Below are 15,587 nucleotides of genomic sequence, written 5' to 3'. Positions count from 1 at the left end.
CATTCAGGTGGTGCAGGGTCTGCTTGTTCGGCTCTTTGGATCTCTTCCGTGATGTCCCAGCTTATGGGTGCGATGATGACAGAAGGTGGGTGTATAGATTCATTTTGAGGTGTGTTGTGAAGGGGATCATGACGACGGGAGAGAGCATCAGCTCTGCAATTCTTACTGCCAGGGTGGTAGGTGAATGTGAATTGGAACCTTGTGAAGAAGAGTGACCATCGGGCTTGTTGTGGATAAAGATGTTTTGCTCCCTTGATGTATTCGAGGTTCTTATGGTCGGTGATTACTTGGAATGGATGGATAGAACCTTCAAGGCAGTGGTGCCACTCTTCTAACGTAGTCTTCATGGAGAGAGTTCTTTGTTTCCAACATCATAGTTCCTTTCAGCTGAGTTCAGTTTATGGGAAAAGAAAGCACAAGGATAAAGTTTTCCAGGGTTACCGTGGCGTTGAGAGAGAACCGCCCCTATGCCACAGTCTGAGGCATCCACTTCCACAATGAACGATTGGTAAGGATCTGGGTGCTTGAGAATGGGGGCGGTCGTGAAACTTGTCTTGAGGGTGTCAAAGGCTTTTTGAGCAGAGTCACTCCGTGGTAGCTTGGATGGTTTTCCTTTGAGCAAAGATATTAAGGGGGCAGAGATGAGACTGTAGTTGCGGATAAACCTCCTTTAGAAGTTCGCAAAACCCAGGAAACGTTGTAGCTCCTTAACAGTGTTGGGTCTTGGCCACTCCGTGACTGCCTTGATCTTGGAATCATCCATCTCAACACCTCTATGGCTAATGATATACTCTGAGAATGTTGTATGGGTAACATAGAACTCACATTTCTCTGCTTTCACGTAGAGTTGGTGTTTCAGCAGGCGGGAGAGGACCATTTTAACGTCTTTGATGTGTTGTGCTTTATCTTGAGAATAAATGAGTATGTTGTCAATGTAGGCGATGACACATCTGTTGAGGAGGTCTCTGAAGATCTCTTTGATGTATGACTGGAACACAGCTGGTGCGTTGGCCAGGCCATAAGGCATCACCTGGTATTCATAGTGCCCCCTAGTGGTGATAAATGCGGTTTTCCACTCATCTCCCTCTCAGATACGAATCAGGTTGTATGCACTTCTCAAATCCAGTTTTGTGTAGATGCGCACTTCATGTAGTTGTTCCAGGACAGACGGAAAAAGAGGGAGTGGATACCTGTACTTGATTGTAACTGTGTTCAATCTATGGTAGTTAATGCATGGACGAAGCCCTCCATCTTTCTTCTCAACGAAGAAGAAGCCTGCTGCAGCTGGTGAGGTGGAAGGACGAATGAACCCTGAAGCTAAAGCCTCCTCGACATAAGTCTCCATGGCCATGGTTTCAGGTCTTGACAATGGATAGGCTTTGCTCCTAGGAGGTGCCATGTTGGGTAGTAACTCAACAGCGCAATCCCATGGACGATGAGGGGGTAATTGTGTAGCCTTGATTTTGTTGAATACCTCAGAGAATTCAGAATTTTCCCTCGGGACCTGGACTGGAGCTTGGTTCTCAGGACTTTCGACGCTGGTAGTCCAACATGGCATGGTGACTGTGACATGAAGACAATTAGACTGGCAATAATCTGACCATTGTTTTAACTCACCCTGGTTCCAGGAGATGATGGGATCATGGATAGCCAGTCATGGATGACCCAGGACGAGAGGATACTTGGATGAGTTGATGATATAAAGAGATGTGATCTCTGTATGAAACAATTCAATCCGTAGTGTCACTGGAACTGTTTGGTGAGTGATGCCTGTGCCTATAGGTGCATTATTTACAGCAGTAATGTTAATGGTGGGTATACAAGGTATTGTAGGGATATGGAGTTCCCGTACTAGACCTTGGTGAATTAAATTCACGGCAGCCCTTGAGTCGACGAGTGCAGAAACGCATTTCAGTGTATCACCATAGGAGAGCTCTATGGGAAGAGTGAAACTGTGTTGTGTGGGAGATGAAATATTCATGGTACTCACAATAGTCCTGGACTCTTGATATTTCTTGCCTTTGTGAGGGCATGTGGAGTTTCGATGATTCCTTTCACCACAGTAATAACACACTCGCTCCTTATGATGATGTTCGCGTTCTTCATCAGAAACTCTGGTATAGGTGATCTGCATCGGTTCAGGAGCAACTGCCAATGAAATGAATTCAGAGAGTGTTGAATCCTCACCCTTACATGCGAGTTCAGCCTGCAGATTGTAGTTCAGTCCCTCTCTGAACACAGTCTTGAGTGCAATCTCATTCCATCCACTTTGGGCTGCTAATGTCCTGAAGTGTATGGCAAAGTCAGCTGCAGAACGTGAACCCTGGTGTACATGAAGCAGCTGAACAGAGACATCTTTACCTCCCTCTGGGTATTCAAATACTTCATGGATCTGGGAAGTGAAGTAATCAAATGACGTTTGAAGCCGATATCACTCTCCCAAAGAGCTGAGGCCCAGTCTAGTGCTTTACCGGTAAGTAATGTCATCATAAATGCACATTTCTTGGACTCCTGACTGAATGACTCTTGTTGATTGGAGAAATATACTTTACATTGACGTAAAAATCCCTTACATTTCTCTGGCGAGCCATCAAACTTATCAGGAAGCGCAAATCTTACTGGTGTAGCTTGTGGAGATGGAAGAGAATGGATGTAGTGGGTGAGGTTCTCATTTTCAGCTCTTAGGTGATTCAGTTGTTCCTGGAAACTTTTGAGCAGTTCGCTCTGGTGAGCGAATGCAGCCTGGAGCTGACAAACTTCAGCTGGATTCACTGGTGGCGAAGTATTCTGTAAGGGACTCGACATGGAGGTGAAGGTAGAATCCATATGCAAGAAGTTTATTACTATCAGCAGACAAATCCAAGACACAAGGCAGAGACGTAATCGTTGATGCAGGCAAAGTAGTCGTTACACAGGTAATCAGTCCAACCAGGCAAACAGAGCAAAACAGTAATACAAAATCGGTAATCCAGTAAAGCAGGCACAATGGTCATAACAAGTAGGCAATAAACAGGCAATGTGAATAACGCTAGGTAAGGCAGAGAAACTGGCAATACTTCGCAAAGTAACAATGGAAAAGCATGGCTATTTATATGATGCAAACAGAAAGTCACCATAGAAGAAACGGTACAGTGTCAGTATTCAGGTGAGGGCTCCCTCTGGTGGTCGGCTGAAGGGATACCAGCCTCGTTCATTACAGAACCCCCCCTTCTACGACCAACTCCCGGTGTACTTCTTCTGGGTCGTCCCCTTGGTCGTGGTGCAGGACAATTCGGGTGCGCTCGGTGGAAGTCATGGATCAATGATGGGTCCAGAATGTCCTTGGCGGCTACCCAAGATCTCTCCTCTGGAGAGGGCTTCCTCTGGTGGTCGGCTGAAGGGATACCAGCCTCATTCGTTACAGCTCGTTGTGCATGACACCGCTGAGACTCCGCATGTGGAGGCTCATGCAACTCTTCGCAATCCACACACAACTTACCATGCGCTCCACTGAGAGCGAGAACCACTAATCGCGAACACAAGGAGGTTACCTCATGTGACTCTACCCTCCCTAGCAACCGGACCAATTTGGTTGCTTAGGAGACCTGGCTGGAGTCATTCAGCACACCCTGGATTCGAGCTCGCAACTCCAGGGGTGGTAGTCAGAGTCAATACTACTGAGCTACCCTGGCCCCATTCTAAGATTGATGCTCCAGTAAGAATGAAAAAGACTCTTTGCATCTTAAAAAGAAAGTGCAAACCAAATTTGGATAGCCCAAAAGAGATAAATGGGGTGTAAAAACACGTGGAGGAGGAGTCAGGAAGCACGTCATTGATTACATTTTTTAAAATTATTATTTGGAAATTATTTTTTATTTTATTTTATATTGTTTTGAAATTGTTTTGGACTGTTTTGGTTTGTGAACAGCACAAGTTTCTCTTGTAAACAATGACGCGCTTCCTGACTCCTCCTCCACGTGACGCGTGACCTTACCAACGAGCTTATGTCATCCCACTCATGAGTGCACATCACAGAGATGTACAGAAGTGAACATTTGTAGTTAAAAAGTATATAAGTACTGTTTTGTTTCTAAAAATAATCAATCATTTGCGTTCAGAAGAACTTTATTTGTCGACTGGAATCGTGTGGATTATTTTGATGCACCCTAAATATGCATTTTGGACCATCAAAAAATGGAGGACATTCACTTGCATTGTTTAGAGGAGGAGGCCTGAAATGAAATCCTAAAAGTCTTAAATTCTGTTTTGATGAAGAAAGAAACTCAAGCTCATAAGTTTGCATACCCTGGCAGAAATTGTGAAATTTTGGCATTGATTTGGAAAATATGACTGATCATGTCTTTTATTTAAGGATAGTGATCATATGAAGCCATTTATTATCACATAGTTGTTTGGCTCCTTTTTAAATCATAATGATAACAGAAATCACCCAAATGGCCCTGATCAAAAGTTTACATACCCTTGAATGTTTGGCCTTGTTACAGACACACAAGGTGACACACACAGGTTTAAATGGCAATTCAAGTTTAATTTCCCACACCTGTGGCTTTTTAAATTGCAATTAGTATCTGTGTATAAATAGTCAATGAGTCTGTTAGCTCTCACATGGATGTACTGAGCAGGCTAGATACTAAGGCTAGATGCCAAGGTCAGGTAGACCAAGAAAGATTTCAGCCACAACTGCCAAAAGAATTGTTCGGGATACAAAGAAAAACCCACAGGTATCCCGAGAAATACAGGCTACTCTAGAAAAAGACGATGTGGTTGTTTCAAGGAGCACAATACGCCGATACTTGAACAAAAATGAGCTGCATTGTCGAGTTGCCAGAAAGAAGCCTTTACTGCGCCAATGCCACAAAAAAGCCCGGTTACAATATGCCCGACAACACCTTGACATGCCTCACAGCTTCTGGCACACTGTAATTTGGAGTGACGAGACCAAAATTTCATTTTTTTCTTTGTTGCCATGTTTTGTTTTATGATTGTGCAATTCTGTTATAACCTACAGTTGAATATGAATCCTATAAGAAATAAAAGAAATGCTCACTCATGTTTTCTTTAAAAAATGGTACATATATTACCAATTCTCCAAGGGTATGCAAATTGTTTAGCACAACTGTACATCTTGGATGGCCTGAGGGTGAGTAAATTATTAGCAAATTTTCAATTTTGGGTGAACTATTCCTTTAACCAATCTTTCTATAATTAAAGTGTATTTTATGTCGTCTCACCGAGCCAGAACTCATCCTCCAGGTTGCCAAAGCCAATCTTGTAGTCACTCCACTTCCTGGAGAAATCAGTCAAACCGTTTTGACGTCGCTGGAACACCTGAAACACAATCAGCAAATCTACAGCTGCAGCAGAACACTCTGTGACAATTAAATCTAATGCATTTTATCTTTAGGGGAATATGGTGCACATGAATCTGCAACTGAGGCAGCTGTGTTAATGGTCATGGTCCTGCTGAAAATACTAGCATTGCTGGTCACCAGTTTTTGTTTTGAATTGTACTGTATTTTTTAATGCTGGTTTGCTCGTGTCCACACTAGGCTTCTTAAAGCTGATGTGTATATATATTTTTTCAATGCTAAAACACTTTCTCCTATCCTATAGCTTAATGTGAAGAGACAACTTTAAGAAAGTTGTGGTGCATCTTCATGCATACTTCATGTACTCAGTGCTCGTGGCTTGCTATACATAGCGGAAGGGGTGGAGTTACCTGGCTGCATTACTGGTCTTACAAAACAATTGTACATAACGGGGAATAAAGCGACTAGCCTAACTTCAATAAAGACAGCACCTTACAAATGTAAGTTGAATGCTTTACCATCACCCCATGCTGTGTCAATATATACGTTGTTTAAGATACTATCACTATCAGTATTGTTACGTTCCGTGTTTATTTATATAATATTGTTGGATGCTACGTGCTGCTGTGTGCTCTTTCTCTCTCTCTTTCTGTGTTTCTCCGTGTGTTACTGCCGCTCAACCAGGTGCGGAGGAGAGGAAGGTGATCGCTCGCACCTGCCGCTCATTACTGTGTAGAGGCTGCAAGCTCAAAAGCTGTTCAACATGCCTACCACACTGAAGCTTGACTTCCAGAGTGCTGTACCTCTCGCCTGCCTTGTGTTGTTCTAGTAGTTTTGTCAGAGATTGATACTGTGTAAAACTTACTCAAGTTATGGCTTATTGTAGCTAAGCTTCTGCTTAGTTAGGGAGTTAGTGTAAATTTCTGTTGTTAATTTTCTTTTGTTTTGTCAGTTTAGATAGTTTTACTCCTTAACTAGTTAGAGGGTCCTTTTGTTTGTTGTTTTGGCCTTTCCCCCTCCTGAAGTCTATTTTGCTTCCTATTTTACTTTGTCATTTGGAAATATTGTAAATAAAATACTTGACTTTGGAATTTGACGTGTCTGTTGTGCTTGGCAGGGGACTGGTACTCACTCACCCCAACCAATTTTATGTTTACTTTTCTCTGTTACTCCTTCACCCTAGACCCTTACATCTGGGACGTAACAGTATCAAGTGATGAACTGAGGATGGCTAACGTGCTAAAGCTAGCGGCAACACATCGCATGTGTTTGAAACTTCACATCTGTCAGCTGTTACATGAATGCTTCCATGTAGTAAAAATTAGTAAAAATCTGTTAAATGATCCATTTGGGACAATACTACACTTTTAAAATTCATACACTACATGGGTGAGCCATTACAAAATTCGAGAGTTCATAGCAAATTTTCCACAAACTTCCCACAAATTTTCCACTGATCATTTTCACATAAAAATGAGCTTTGCAGCAATCTTGCGACAAATTGTCCATTGTTGCAAAAGGATTGCTGTAGGTTCGCCACTGCCGGTGAAGAGCTGCAAACTTCTGGCAAACATTTATGGCGAATCACATGCTCATTTGCATGAAAATAATGACTGGGGAATTTTTTCGTGCAATTTTGTAGCAAGTTCGCAGCTAGTTTACCAGAACTCTAGGTTTTTTGTAAGGGAGTGCATATTGTATATTGTAAGTGCATAGTGTATAGTGTGTCATTTGAGACAGCTCTGGTTTCCCTGAGAATTGTAAACAAGCTCTGTGACAGTGACTAAATTTACATGACACAAGAAAGCTGTTTATTGCAAGAAAGCTGCTTAAGGCTCGAAATCGGTGTATGGGTTTACATGAGCTGATTAGCTGCTTTCTCTTTACTCCCGTTTACACGTGGCTTGGTCAGTAAGCAGCTTTCTCCACGGCAACATAATTTTCCTGCGACGCTTGTGTAAATAACAAAAATGGGATCCGAGGAAGACTTTGTGATTTTTTTCTCTGTTTCTTCGCTTTATTTACAGATATTCCAAAAATTTTTGCTGTATGTTTCCTTAACTTTCTATCGCAACCTGCAGTGGAACTGTGCTGCAATAGTAGAATTCCCTCTTACGTAAAACTCTGGGATTCCCCCAATACACTTGAGTGCATAAACATGAACGTGATGGACAGTCGGTATTTTACATTGGTGTGTATAAATGGGTATAGTTTAGAGTTTGTGATTTTCCCACTGTACATCCAGAAATGTTGAATTCTTTCCACTGTCTTGACTTGTTGTTGGGCTCCAACCTATGACTTATGCATTTACATGACCACAATAAGCCACATTTTTCCGGGAGCAACCTACGTGTGCTAAACCGCTTTCTCTTAATCCCCTAAACAGCGTAAGGAAATCAGCATTCTTGTTTACATGACATTTCAGAACACCGCTTTCTGCAAAAAACCTGGAATAAACCGTCTTCTTAAGTGCATGTAAACGTGTTCACTATGAAAACATTCCTCTATTTGTTTGAGCATCCCAACCAGCCCAACATAGCAATATTGGCTGAACCAATGGCATAAGTTTGGGGTCAGGACAGTCTGTTTGTCTAAATAATGGAAGATGTGGGGAGTGTTCAGGAAACATGCATGAAAACATCCTGGTTACTTGCGTAACCTTCGTTCCCTGATGAAGGGAACGAGACATTGTGTCAATGTAGTGACACTAGGGGTCACTCTTGGGAGCCTGAAACACCTCTGGTCTTTGAAAAAAGGCCAATGAAAATTGGCGAGTGGTATTTGCATACCACTCCCCCGAAAATACTGGTATAAAAGGAACCACTCATTCAGGTTTTGTGCTGAGGAGCTGAGACAAGGTCCTGGCCATTTCAGCGGGTAGTCCAGCATTGTGGCAGGAGGGACACAATGTCTCGTTCCCTCCATCAGGGAACGGAGGTTACACAAGTAACCAGGACATTCCCTATCTGTCACTCACTCAACGTTGTGTCGATGTATTGACACTAGGGGTCCCTATACGAAATGCCACAACTGGCTGAACTGTGTTACGTGAACTGGCGGTGCGTGACAGGCAGACCACTGTGTGCCTCGTAGCCAGCGCACCAGGCCGACACGTAACCTCCCCCAACGCTGTTATGAGTGTCGAACGGCCCTTCGGGGACAAGCCGATTGCCCAAAAGATAGAGACAGGTTAGCCCAGTCATGGCCGCTTATCCTCTCTTTTTTTCCTCTCCCCAAAAAAAAGTGAAATTTGTTAACCGACTGGGGCCACCAGGTCTACGTCGGGGGGGTGTCCCTCCCAAGGGGAAGACACTGCGGAGACCACACCCCGCTCAGAGGGGGGGGGGGTATTTTGAGTGGAAATTGAGTGGGTATTTTGAGTCTTGCCGAGCTTTGTCGGAAGTATGTCATGTGGAGAAGTTCCATAGTAGGTCCTACCCTACGGGGGAGGAGTTTCTACAAACATGGTGACTGGGGCAGAGGGGCCTCTGTTCAAGGAAGACACAGTTTACCAACAGGGAAACGAATTAGCGGAAGATATACGTCGCATGGGGTTACCTATGGGGAACCAATAAATGCAGAGCACCTACCCCAGTACAAGGCTTAGTTAGCACATATATTGAGCCGGCAGCGAGTTTCTCCGCAAACTCGTCTGCCACAGGGTTCGGAGGAAATCATCCAGGGAAATCAGTTTGTGAACACTACTGGGAGTCAACAGCGCACGTCTTCAGCTCAGGGGAGGTGAAAGGCACTATGCGCAAGCGATACACCCGGCCAGCTGTCCCGGACTTACCTGCTTGTGCGTGCCACTACACGGGACTAAACCGGTTCCACCCGGAGATTGTAGAACCTCGCAAAGTTGTTGGGTGTTGCCCAGCCCACTGCTCTGCAAATGTATGTTAAGAGGCGCCACTGGTCAAGGCCCAGGAGGCCGTCACATTCCTAGTAGAATGGGCTCGTAGCCCTGCCGGGGGTGGCATGTCCTGGGCGTGATATGCCATTGTTATGGTGTCAATGAGCCAGTGGGCGATCCTCCTCTTGGAGACAGCGCTTCCTTTCCGCTGTCCACCAAAGCAGACAAAGAGCTGCTCAGAGACTCTAAAGCTCTGCGTGCGATCCAAACAGATGAGTAAAGTGCGCACCGGACACAGCAACGTCAGGGCTGGGTCTGCCTCCTCCTGGGGCAGTGCTTGCAGGTTCACCACCTGATCCCTAAAAGGGGTCGTGGGAACCTTGGGCACATAGCCCGGTTGGGGTCTCAGGATCACGTTAGAGTAGCCCGGACCGAACTCCAGGCACGTTTCGCTGACAAAAAACGCTTGCAGGTCTCCTACCCTCTTGATGGAAGTGAGCGCAGTCAGGAGGGCAGTCTTCAAAGAGAGTGCCTTAAGCTCAGCTCACTGCAGGGGCTCAAAAGGGGCTCCCTGTAGACCCTGAAGAACTACAGAGAGGTCCAATGAGGGAATGAGGCACGGTCTGAAGGGATTCAACCTCCTGGCGCCTCTCAGGAACCTGATGATCAGGTTGTGCATCCCTAAAGACTTATCATCCACTGTGTCATGGTGTGCTGCTATAGCAGCTACATACACCTTCAAGGTGGAGGGGAACAGCTGCCCTTCCAACCTCTCCTGCAGGAAGGAAAGCACCAATCCGACTGCACATCTCTGGGGGTCTTCGCATCGGGAAGAACACCACTTAGCCAAGGACAAGGACAGGCCGAAAGGGAGGACCTTGTACTGATATGCCCGAACCTCGAATGCAAACCACAGGAAGGGTCTGTGTCGAGGTAGAATCGAGACGTGGAAGTACGCGTCCTTCATGTCTACCGCCGCGAACCAATCTTGATGCCGGATGCTCGCTAGAATGTGTTTTTGCATCAGCATCTTGAACGGGAGTCTGTGTAAGGCCCGGTTCAGTACTCGTAGGTCCAAGATTGGCCACAACCCACCGCCTTTCTTCGGTACAATGAAGTAGGGGCTGTAAAACCCATTCTTCATCTCGGCTGGAGGGACAGGCTCTATCGCACCCTTCCGTAGGAGGGTAGCGATTTCCACGCACAAGGTAGCGGCGTTCTCGCCCTTCACCGAGGTGAAGTGGACGCCGCTGAACCTGGGTGGATGCCTGGCGAACTGAATCACGTAGCTGAGTCGGACGGTCCGGACCAGCCATCGCGACGGGTTGGAAAGCGCAAGCCATGCGTCCAAGCTCCGGGCGAGGGGGAACAAGGGGACAATCTCGTCGGACATACTGGTGGGTAGGGCCTCGCGGTGGGGTGGAGCCTGAGGTGCCACACTGTGTCGTGGCCATGCTGAGTTCAGGGACATCGAAGCACTTACCTGGCTCCTTGTGACCACCCCTGGAACAGCCTGGGACGAGGGAGGAAGAGGCCTGTCCTCATGACCCGTGGAGACCGTCACATCGGGGGCGGATTTGTGCAACAGCTGGGCGCGCAGGGGCGGGGAGACAGCCGCTGGAGCACCAAACCTGCCAAAATGGAACGGTGGACAGTGGTCGTGATGACGGCCATGCGCACCGGGTATGTGACCCAGGGAACAAGGAAACTCTTTTGCTGAACTGTTGGGTACCACAGCCACTTGGGCATGCGGCAAAATTAAATGAAAAGGTAACAAAAGATTCTCCTCCCGGCCCTCCACCGGGGGATGGAGTGGTCTGCTTTCCAGCTCCAGAGCAGTGGGTTTCGTCGTCTCTGGGTCGCCCATCTCAGGGGCGCTTCGAAGCCTTTCGCGGGTTCTTGGTGGCCGGCTGTGAGACGGGTGGCATCTGCTTCCTGCGGTGGGCTCCACGCCAGGGCCGGGCCACAGGGGCGGGCTGCTGCAGAGCCGGTGCAGTCACCGCAGGAGGATGCCCTTGGAGACAAGCAGACGGGGTGCGGGATCTTGAGCCGTGCCGGGGCAGGATGTGCCGGATAGCCTCCGTCTGCTGCTTCACCGCTGAGAACTGCTGGGCAAAGTCCTCGATGGTGTCACCGAACAGGCCAACCTGGGAAATGGGGGTGCCAAGGAACCATGCCTTGTCGGCCTCTCCCATCTCGACCAGGTTGAGCCAAAGGTGGCACTCCTGGACAACCAAGGTGGACATCGCCCGCCCAAGAGACCGCATGAGGTCGGTCGCCGAGCACAGGTCCTGCATCAATCACGGGGCGGAACTACCCTCGTGCAGTTCCTTAAGCGCCTTGGCTTGGTGGACTTGCAGGAGAGCAATGGTGTGCAGGGCAGAGGCAGCTTGTCCAGCGGCACTGTAGGCTTTGGCCGTCAGGGACGACGTAAACCTACAGGCCTTGAACGGGAGCTTTGGGCGCCCGCACCAGGTGGCGGCGTTCTGCGGGTATAGGTACACCGCGAGTGCCTTATCCACCGGGGGGATCGACGAACAGTCCTTGGCCGCCCCACCATCGAGAAGCTGAAAGATCGTGACCGGGCAGTAAAAGGTGCTTCCCACGACCTTGTCAGCTCCTCGTGCACTTCCGGGAAGAAAGGAACTGGGGCGGGGCGGGGCGTGGCTGTGAGCGGCGCCGTGAGCCCAGGAACCAATCATCGAGCCACGAGGTTTCAGGGGAGAGCGGAGGGTTCCATTCTAGCCTGACACTCGCGGCTACCCGGGAAAGCATGTCCATCATCTCCGCATCAGCCTGTGACTGGGCGACCGTACTCGAGGGGGGGAGCCCAGCTGAGGCTTCTGCATCCGACTGGACGAGCCCGCTCTCAGATGCTGCGCTCGAGAGCTCATTACCTTCGCGGGCTCTGAACAAGTTGTTGAACTCGCCGTGAAATGATCTGGCGGACTCATCTGGAAGCCCGATCGGGGCAGATGAGCGTGCTGGGGAATGGGAGGTCCGTGGGGGCATACCCGGCGGAGGTGGTCCCATTGGGGTCCCCAAATCGCCCCCAGTGCTAGCTGTGCTGGCCTCATACCCATAGGTAGAAGGACTGAGACGGGGAGCCGCTGGGGTGGCTTGCTTTCTTACGAATGCAAGCCGCGACCGCAACGTTGCCATGGTCATGTTCTCGCAATGAGTACATGATTCATCCACGAACGCTGTCTCCGCGTGGGTAGCGCCCAGACACGAAAGACAGCGATCGTGACCGTCAGAAGGTGAGAGATGACGACCGCAACCAGGAATAACACACAAACGGAAAGGCATCTTTAAAAAGACGCGTCTTTGAAAAGACGCTCCGTGTGTGCCGCTCTTTTAGAGAAATATACTCATTTTTATAATATACTCTTTTATTTCTGCCGAAGCACCCAGGGGTGTTCTCTGCAGTGCACCAGTGCAGAGGGGGGAGAAGCCGCTGAAATGCGCCATCAGATCCAGCAGAGGTGAATGAACAGCCGTGGGAATTCAGCTCAGTGAACATCGACCATTTGGCTCCGAAGAGAAAATCTGAATGAGTGGTTGCATACCAGCTCCTTTTACACCCGTATGTTCAGGGGAGTGGTATGCAAATACCACTCGCCAATTTTCATTGGTCTTTTTTCAAAGACCAGAGGTGTTTCGGGCTCCCAAGAGTGACCCCTAGTGTCTCTACATCGACACGCCATCGAGTGAGTGACAGATAGGGAACAGTCTTTATTTTTTCAATTCTATTCAGTGTAGTTAGTGGCCCAGAAATTACACACTGCAGCTTTAAATAAGCTAACCATTTAGATTTACTTGGTTAACCAGAACCAGCTTTTCCCAGCATAAACCAATGTAAGTCACCATGGAAATTCAAGCTGGGCTAAACTTTTTCAGCAGCGGACAGCCATAAATCCTACATTGTTCCGGGCATACAATACAAACACGCTCAGATGTCTTAGTCAGATCTCTCACTCACTATCCAGCCGCCTCCATCGGTGGTCATGTCGCAGTAGACCTGCACACCTTGACTGAGGTCTCTGTTGATGTAGATGGTGTAGATTCCACTCAGGTTCTCTCCATTCAGGAGGTGCTGTGCACAGTTCTGTGGCGTGGGAAACAATCGGTTTCCTGAGGAGAAAAAAGGGTTGAGAAACATCCAACAAAACAGAGAAAATAAAGCGAAGGGCCAATGAGAGATTAATGAGTAATGATGAACATCGCAGCAATGACACTGGAGTAAAAATTTGTTTATTTGAGTCCTATGAAATGCTGTCTTCGGAACTTAGGTGATTGTAATGTCACAGAAAAGCAGAGATAAATAAGGTTGGAATCTCTTCAGAATCGAGATGTTTATGGATGTTTAGAAGGTGTCGCTTCTGATTTGTACTTGATGCAGTTGATGGGGCTGGAAAATGAATCTGATTTGATGTTAGCAGGAGATGTGGTAGATACTGTATATACCTGTTGTAAAAGAGGTTGAAACAATGGCGCTGGTCTGTAATCCTCTTGCAGCTTGCAGTCTCACAGTATATTCAGTGGTCTCTGCCAGTCCCTCCAGACGGATCCATGTGTCCTCTGCATCTAAAATCAGCTCCTTTAACACAATAATATTCAACAGTAAGATCTTTAGAAACAGAGGGCCTTCTGATTTAATTAATCAATGTTAATTAATAAAAAATTAACTCACCCTCAATGACTTTCTTCCTTCTCTGGAACACAAAAGGAGATGTAAGGCAGAATGTTAGGAACTGACAGTCTCAGTTACCATTCACTTTCATTGCATCTTTTTTCCCAGACAGTTTGAATGGAGGCTGCCAGTCCCTAATATTCTACCTAACGTTTCCTTCTGTGTTCCACAGAAGAAGAAGAAAGTTGTTCTATACCTGTATAATATGAGGGTGAGTAAATGATGACAGAATGTACATTTTTGGGTGAACTATCCCTTTAGGACCTTTACCTCTGTTTAAACACTACAGACCCAAAATTCAACAAATAATTGTACAGTAGTAAAATGGTTTTGTTGAAAACATGCCCAGACATAGTATAAAGAACAGCAGCTCTTTGCAAAGTTGGAAGGAAAAAAATTCTCCATAAACAAACAGTGAACAGATCGCTATCAATTTGAAACTGCCTGACAAATTGTTGTGTTCTCAAGCTGCTTACTGTTGAATGCTTTCCATACAATGCTGGCATTCATCATAGTGTTTTTCTGCCATATGATTGGCAGCTCTAAAGCCCTTGATGGGGGAGGAAGAGTCTTATCAGACTCTGGTGCTGCTGGGGAGAGTTGCTATTTTGGTCTTCAGTTCATGATAGTTCAGTTCCCCTCTTTTGTTTTTGAAAAATTCACTTTTATCAAACTAATCTGCCACAGAGGCAGCTCACATTTTCTTTCATAATTTATTTTCTTTCTTTTTTTTTAACCTCACACTCTCTTTCACTTTGCTGCAGTGGGAGATAAAACAACAAGTAGATTCCTCTTTGGATTCACCGGGGACAAGGATGGACAGCGTCACACTTGACATACAGTAGCTTTGAACTGCATATAATATAGAATGGAGAATTAAATATTCAGCTTTTTAAAGGAAAAGTAACATATTTTAAGCAAGACAGTATGTAATGTGAATTATGCAGTACAGCAGTGTTTTAATGAAGTCCCATCAAGGTAACTCAGTTTGCAGAAGATATTGAGCAGGTAATTTAATGAGGACAACTGCTGTCTGTAGCAGAGAGGGGCTCGGTTTTATGTTCTCAGTCTGACTCCTTCACAATCCAGAATCTGAAATACAGGTTGAGGCAACACGTATGGACAGACTACATTAGTGATAGACCAATAAATTGGCCAGGCCAATTAATCGGCTGATAACTGGCTATTTTGAGAGTATCAGCATCGGATGATAACTGTGCCCACTTGGCCGATTAATAGAAGTGGTGACAATTCCACAATCTAGAATAAATACACCGACAGCTTTCTCAATGGATGGTGCATTTTTGGTTTATTTTTATATTTATATTTTTTAGTGAATTTGTAGTAAATATTGCATAAAACAGCCTCATTTTTCATTCAAGTTCAGCATTTTGTGTACATCTGAACTGCTACCATTGAATTGTATATACTGTATATATCACCATTATACTGCCCCCTCTGACTCCATGCTCTCTAGATATTAGTATCGCATTAGCCATTAAAAAAAAACATATCGGTTAACGGTTAGACTATTATTCTTTTCAGCATGATTTCACAAAATTGTTTACTTGTTGGACATCTCAAATGGTCAAACTCAACATTAGATACTATGTTGGTTCTAGTAGAAAGAAGGTTTTATGTCTGAGACATGAAGGCACCAGCAGGGTTTATATCATCTGTGCACCACTGACACCCACTGGACAGATACAAACACTAGCTGCACTGCTGTGCA

General features: G+C 46.2%; 1 protein-coding gene across 3 annotated transcripts in view; it reads right to left on the bottom strand.

Moving 5' to 3' along the window:
* Nucleotides 1-15,587, bottom strand: part of tnr (tenascin R (restrictin, janusin)) — a 252,997-nt gene that overhangs the window by 14,826 nt on the left and 222,584 nt on the right. For all 3 annotated transcript variants that reach the window (XM_051698725.1, XM_051698723.1, XM_051698726.1), the window contains 3 exons: nt 13,630-13,762; nt 13,145-13,296; nt 5,232-5,328 (listed from right to left, as the gene is read on the bottom strand). In XM_051698725.1, the coding sequence (XP_051554685.1) occupies nt 5,232-5,328; nt 13,145-13,296; nt 13,630-13,762 (382 nt within the window). The remainder of the gene's footprint in view (nt 1-5,231; nt 5,329-13,144; nt 13,297-13,629; nt 13,763-15,587) is intronic.

The sequence above is a fragment of the Myxocyprinus asiaticus genome, chromosome 5 (assembly GCF_019703515.2).
Source record: "Myxocyprinus asiaticus isolate MX2 ecotype Aquarium Trade chromosome 5, UBuf_Myxa_2, whole genome shotgun sequence".
NCBI classification, from domain to species: Eukaryota; Metazoa; Chordata; class Actinopteri; order Cypriniformes; family Catostomidae; genus Myxocyprinus; species Myxocyprinus asiaticus.
This window is presented reverse-complemented; position numbering and strand designations above follow the sequence as displayed.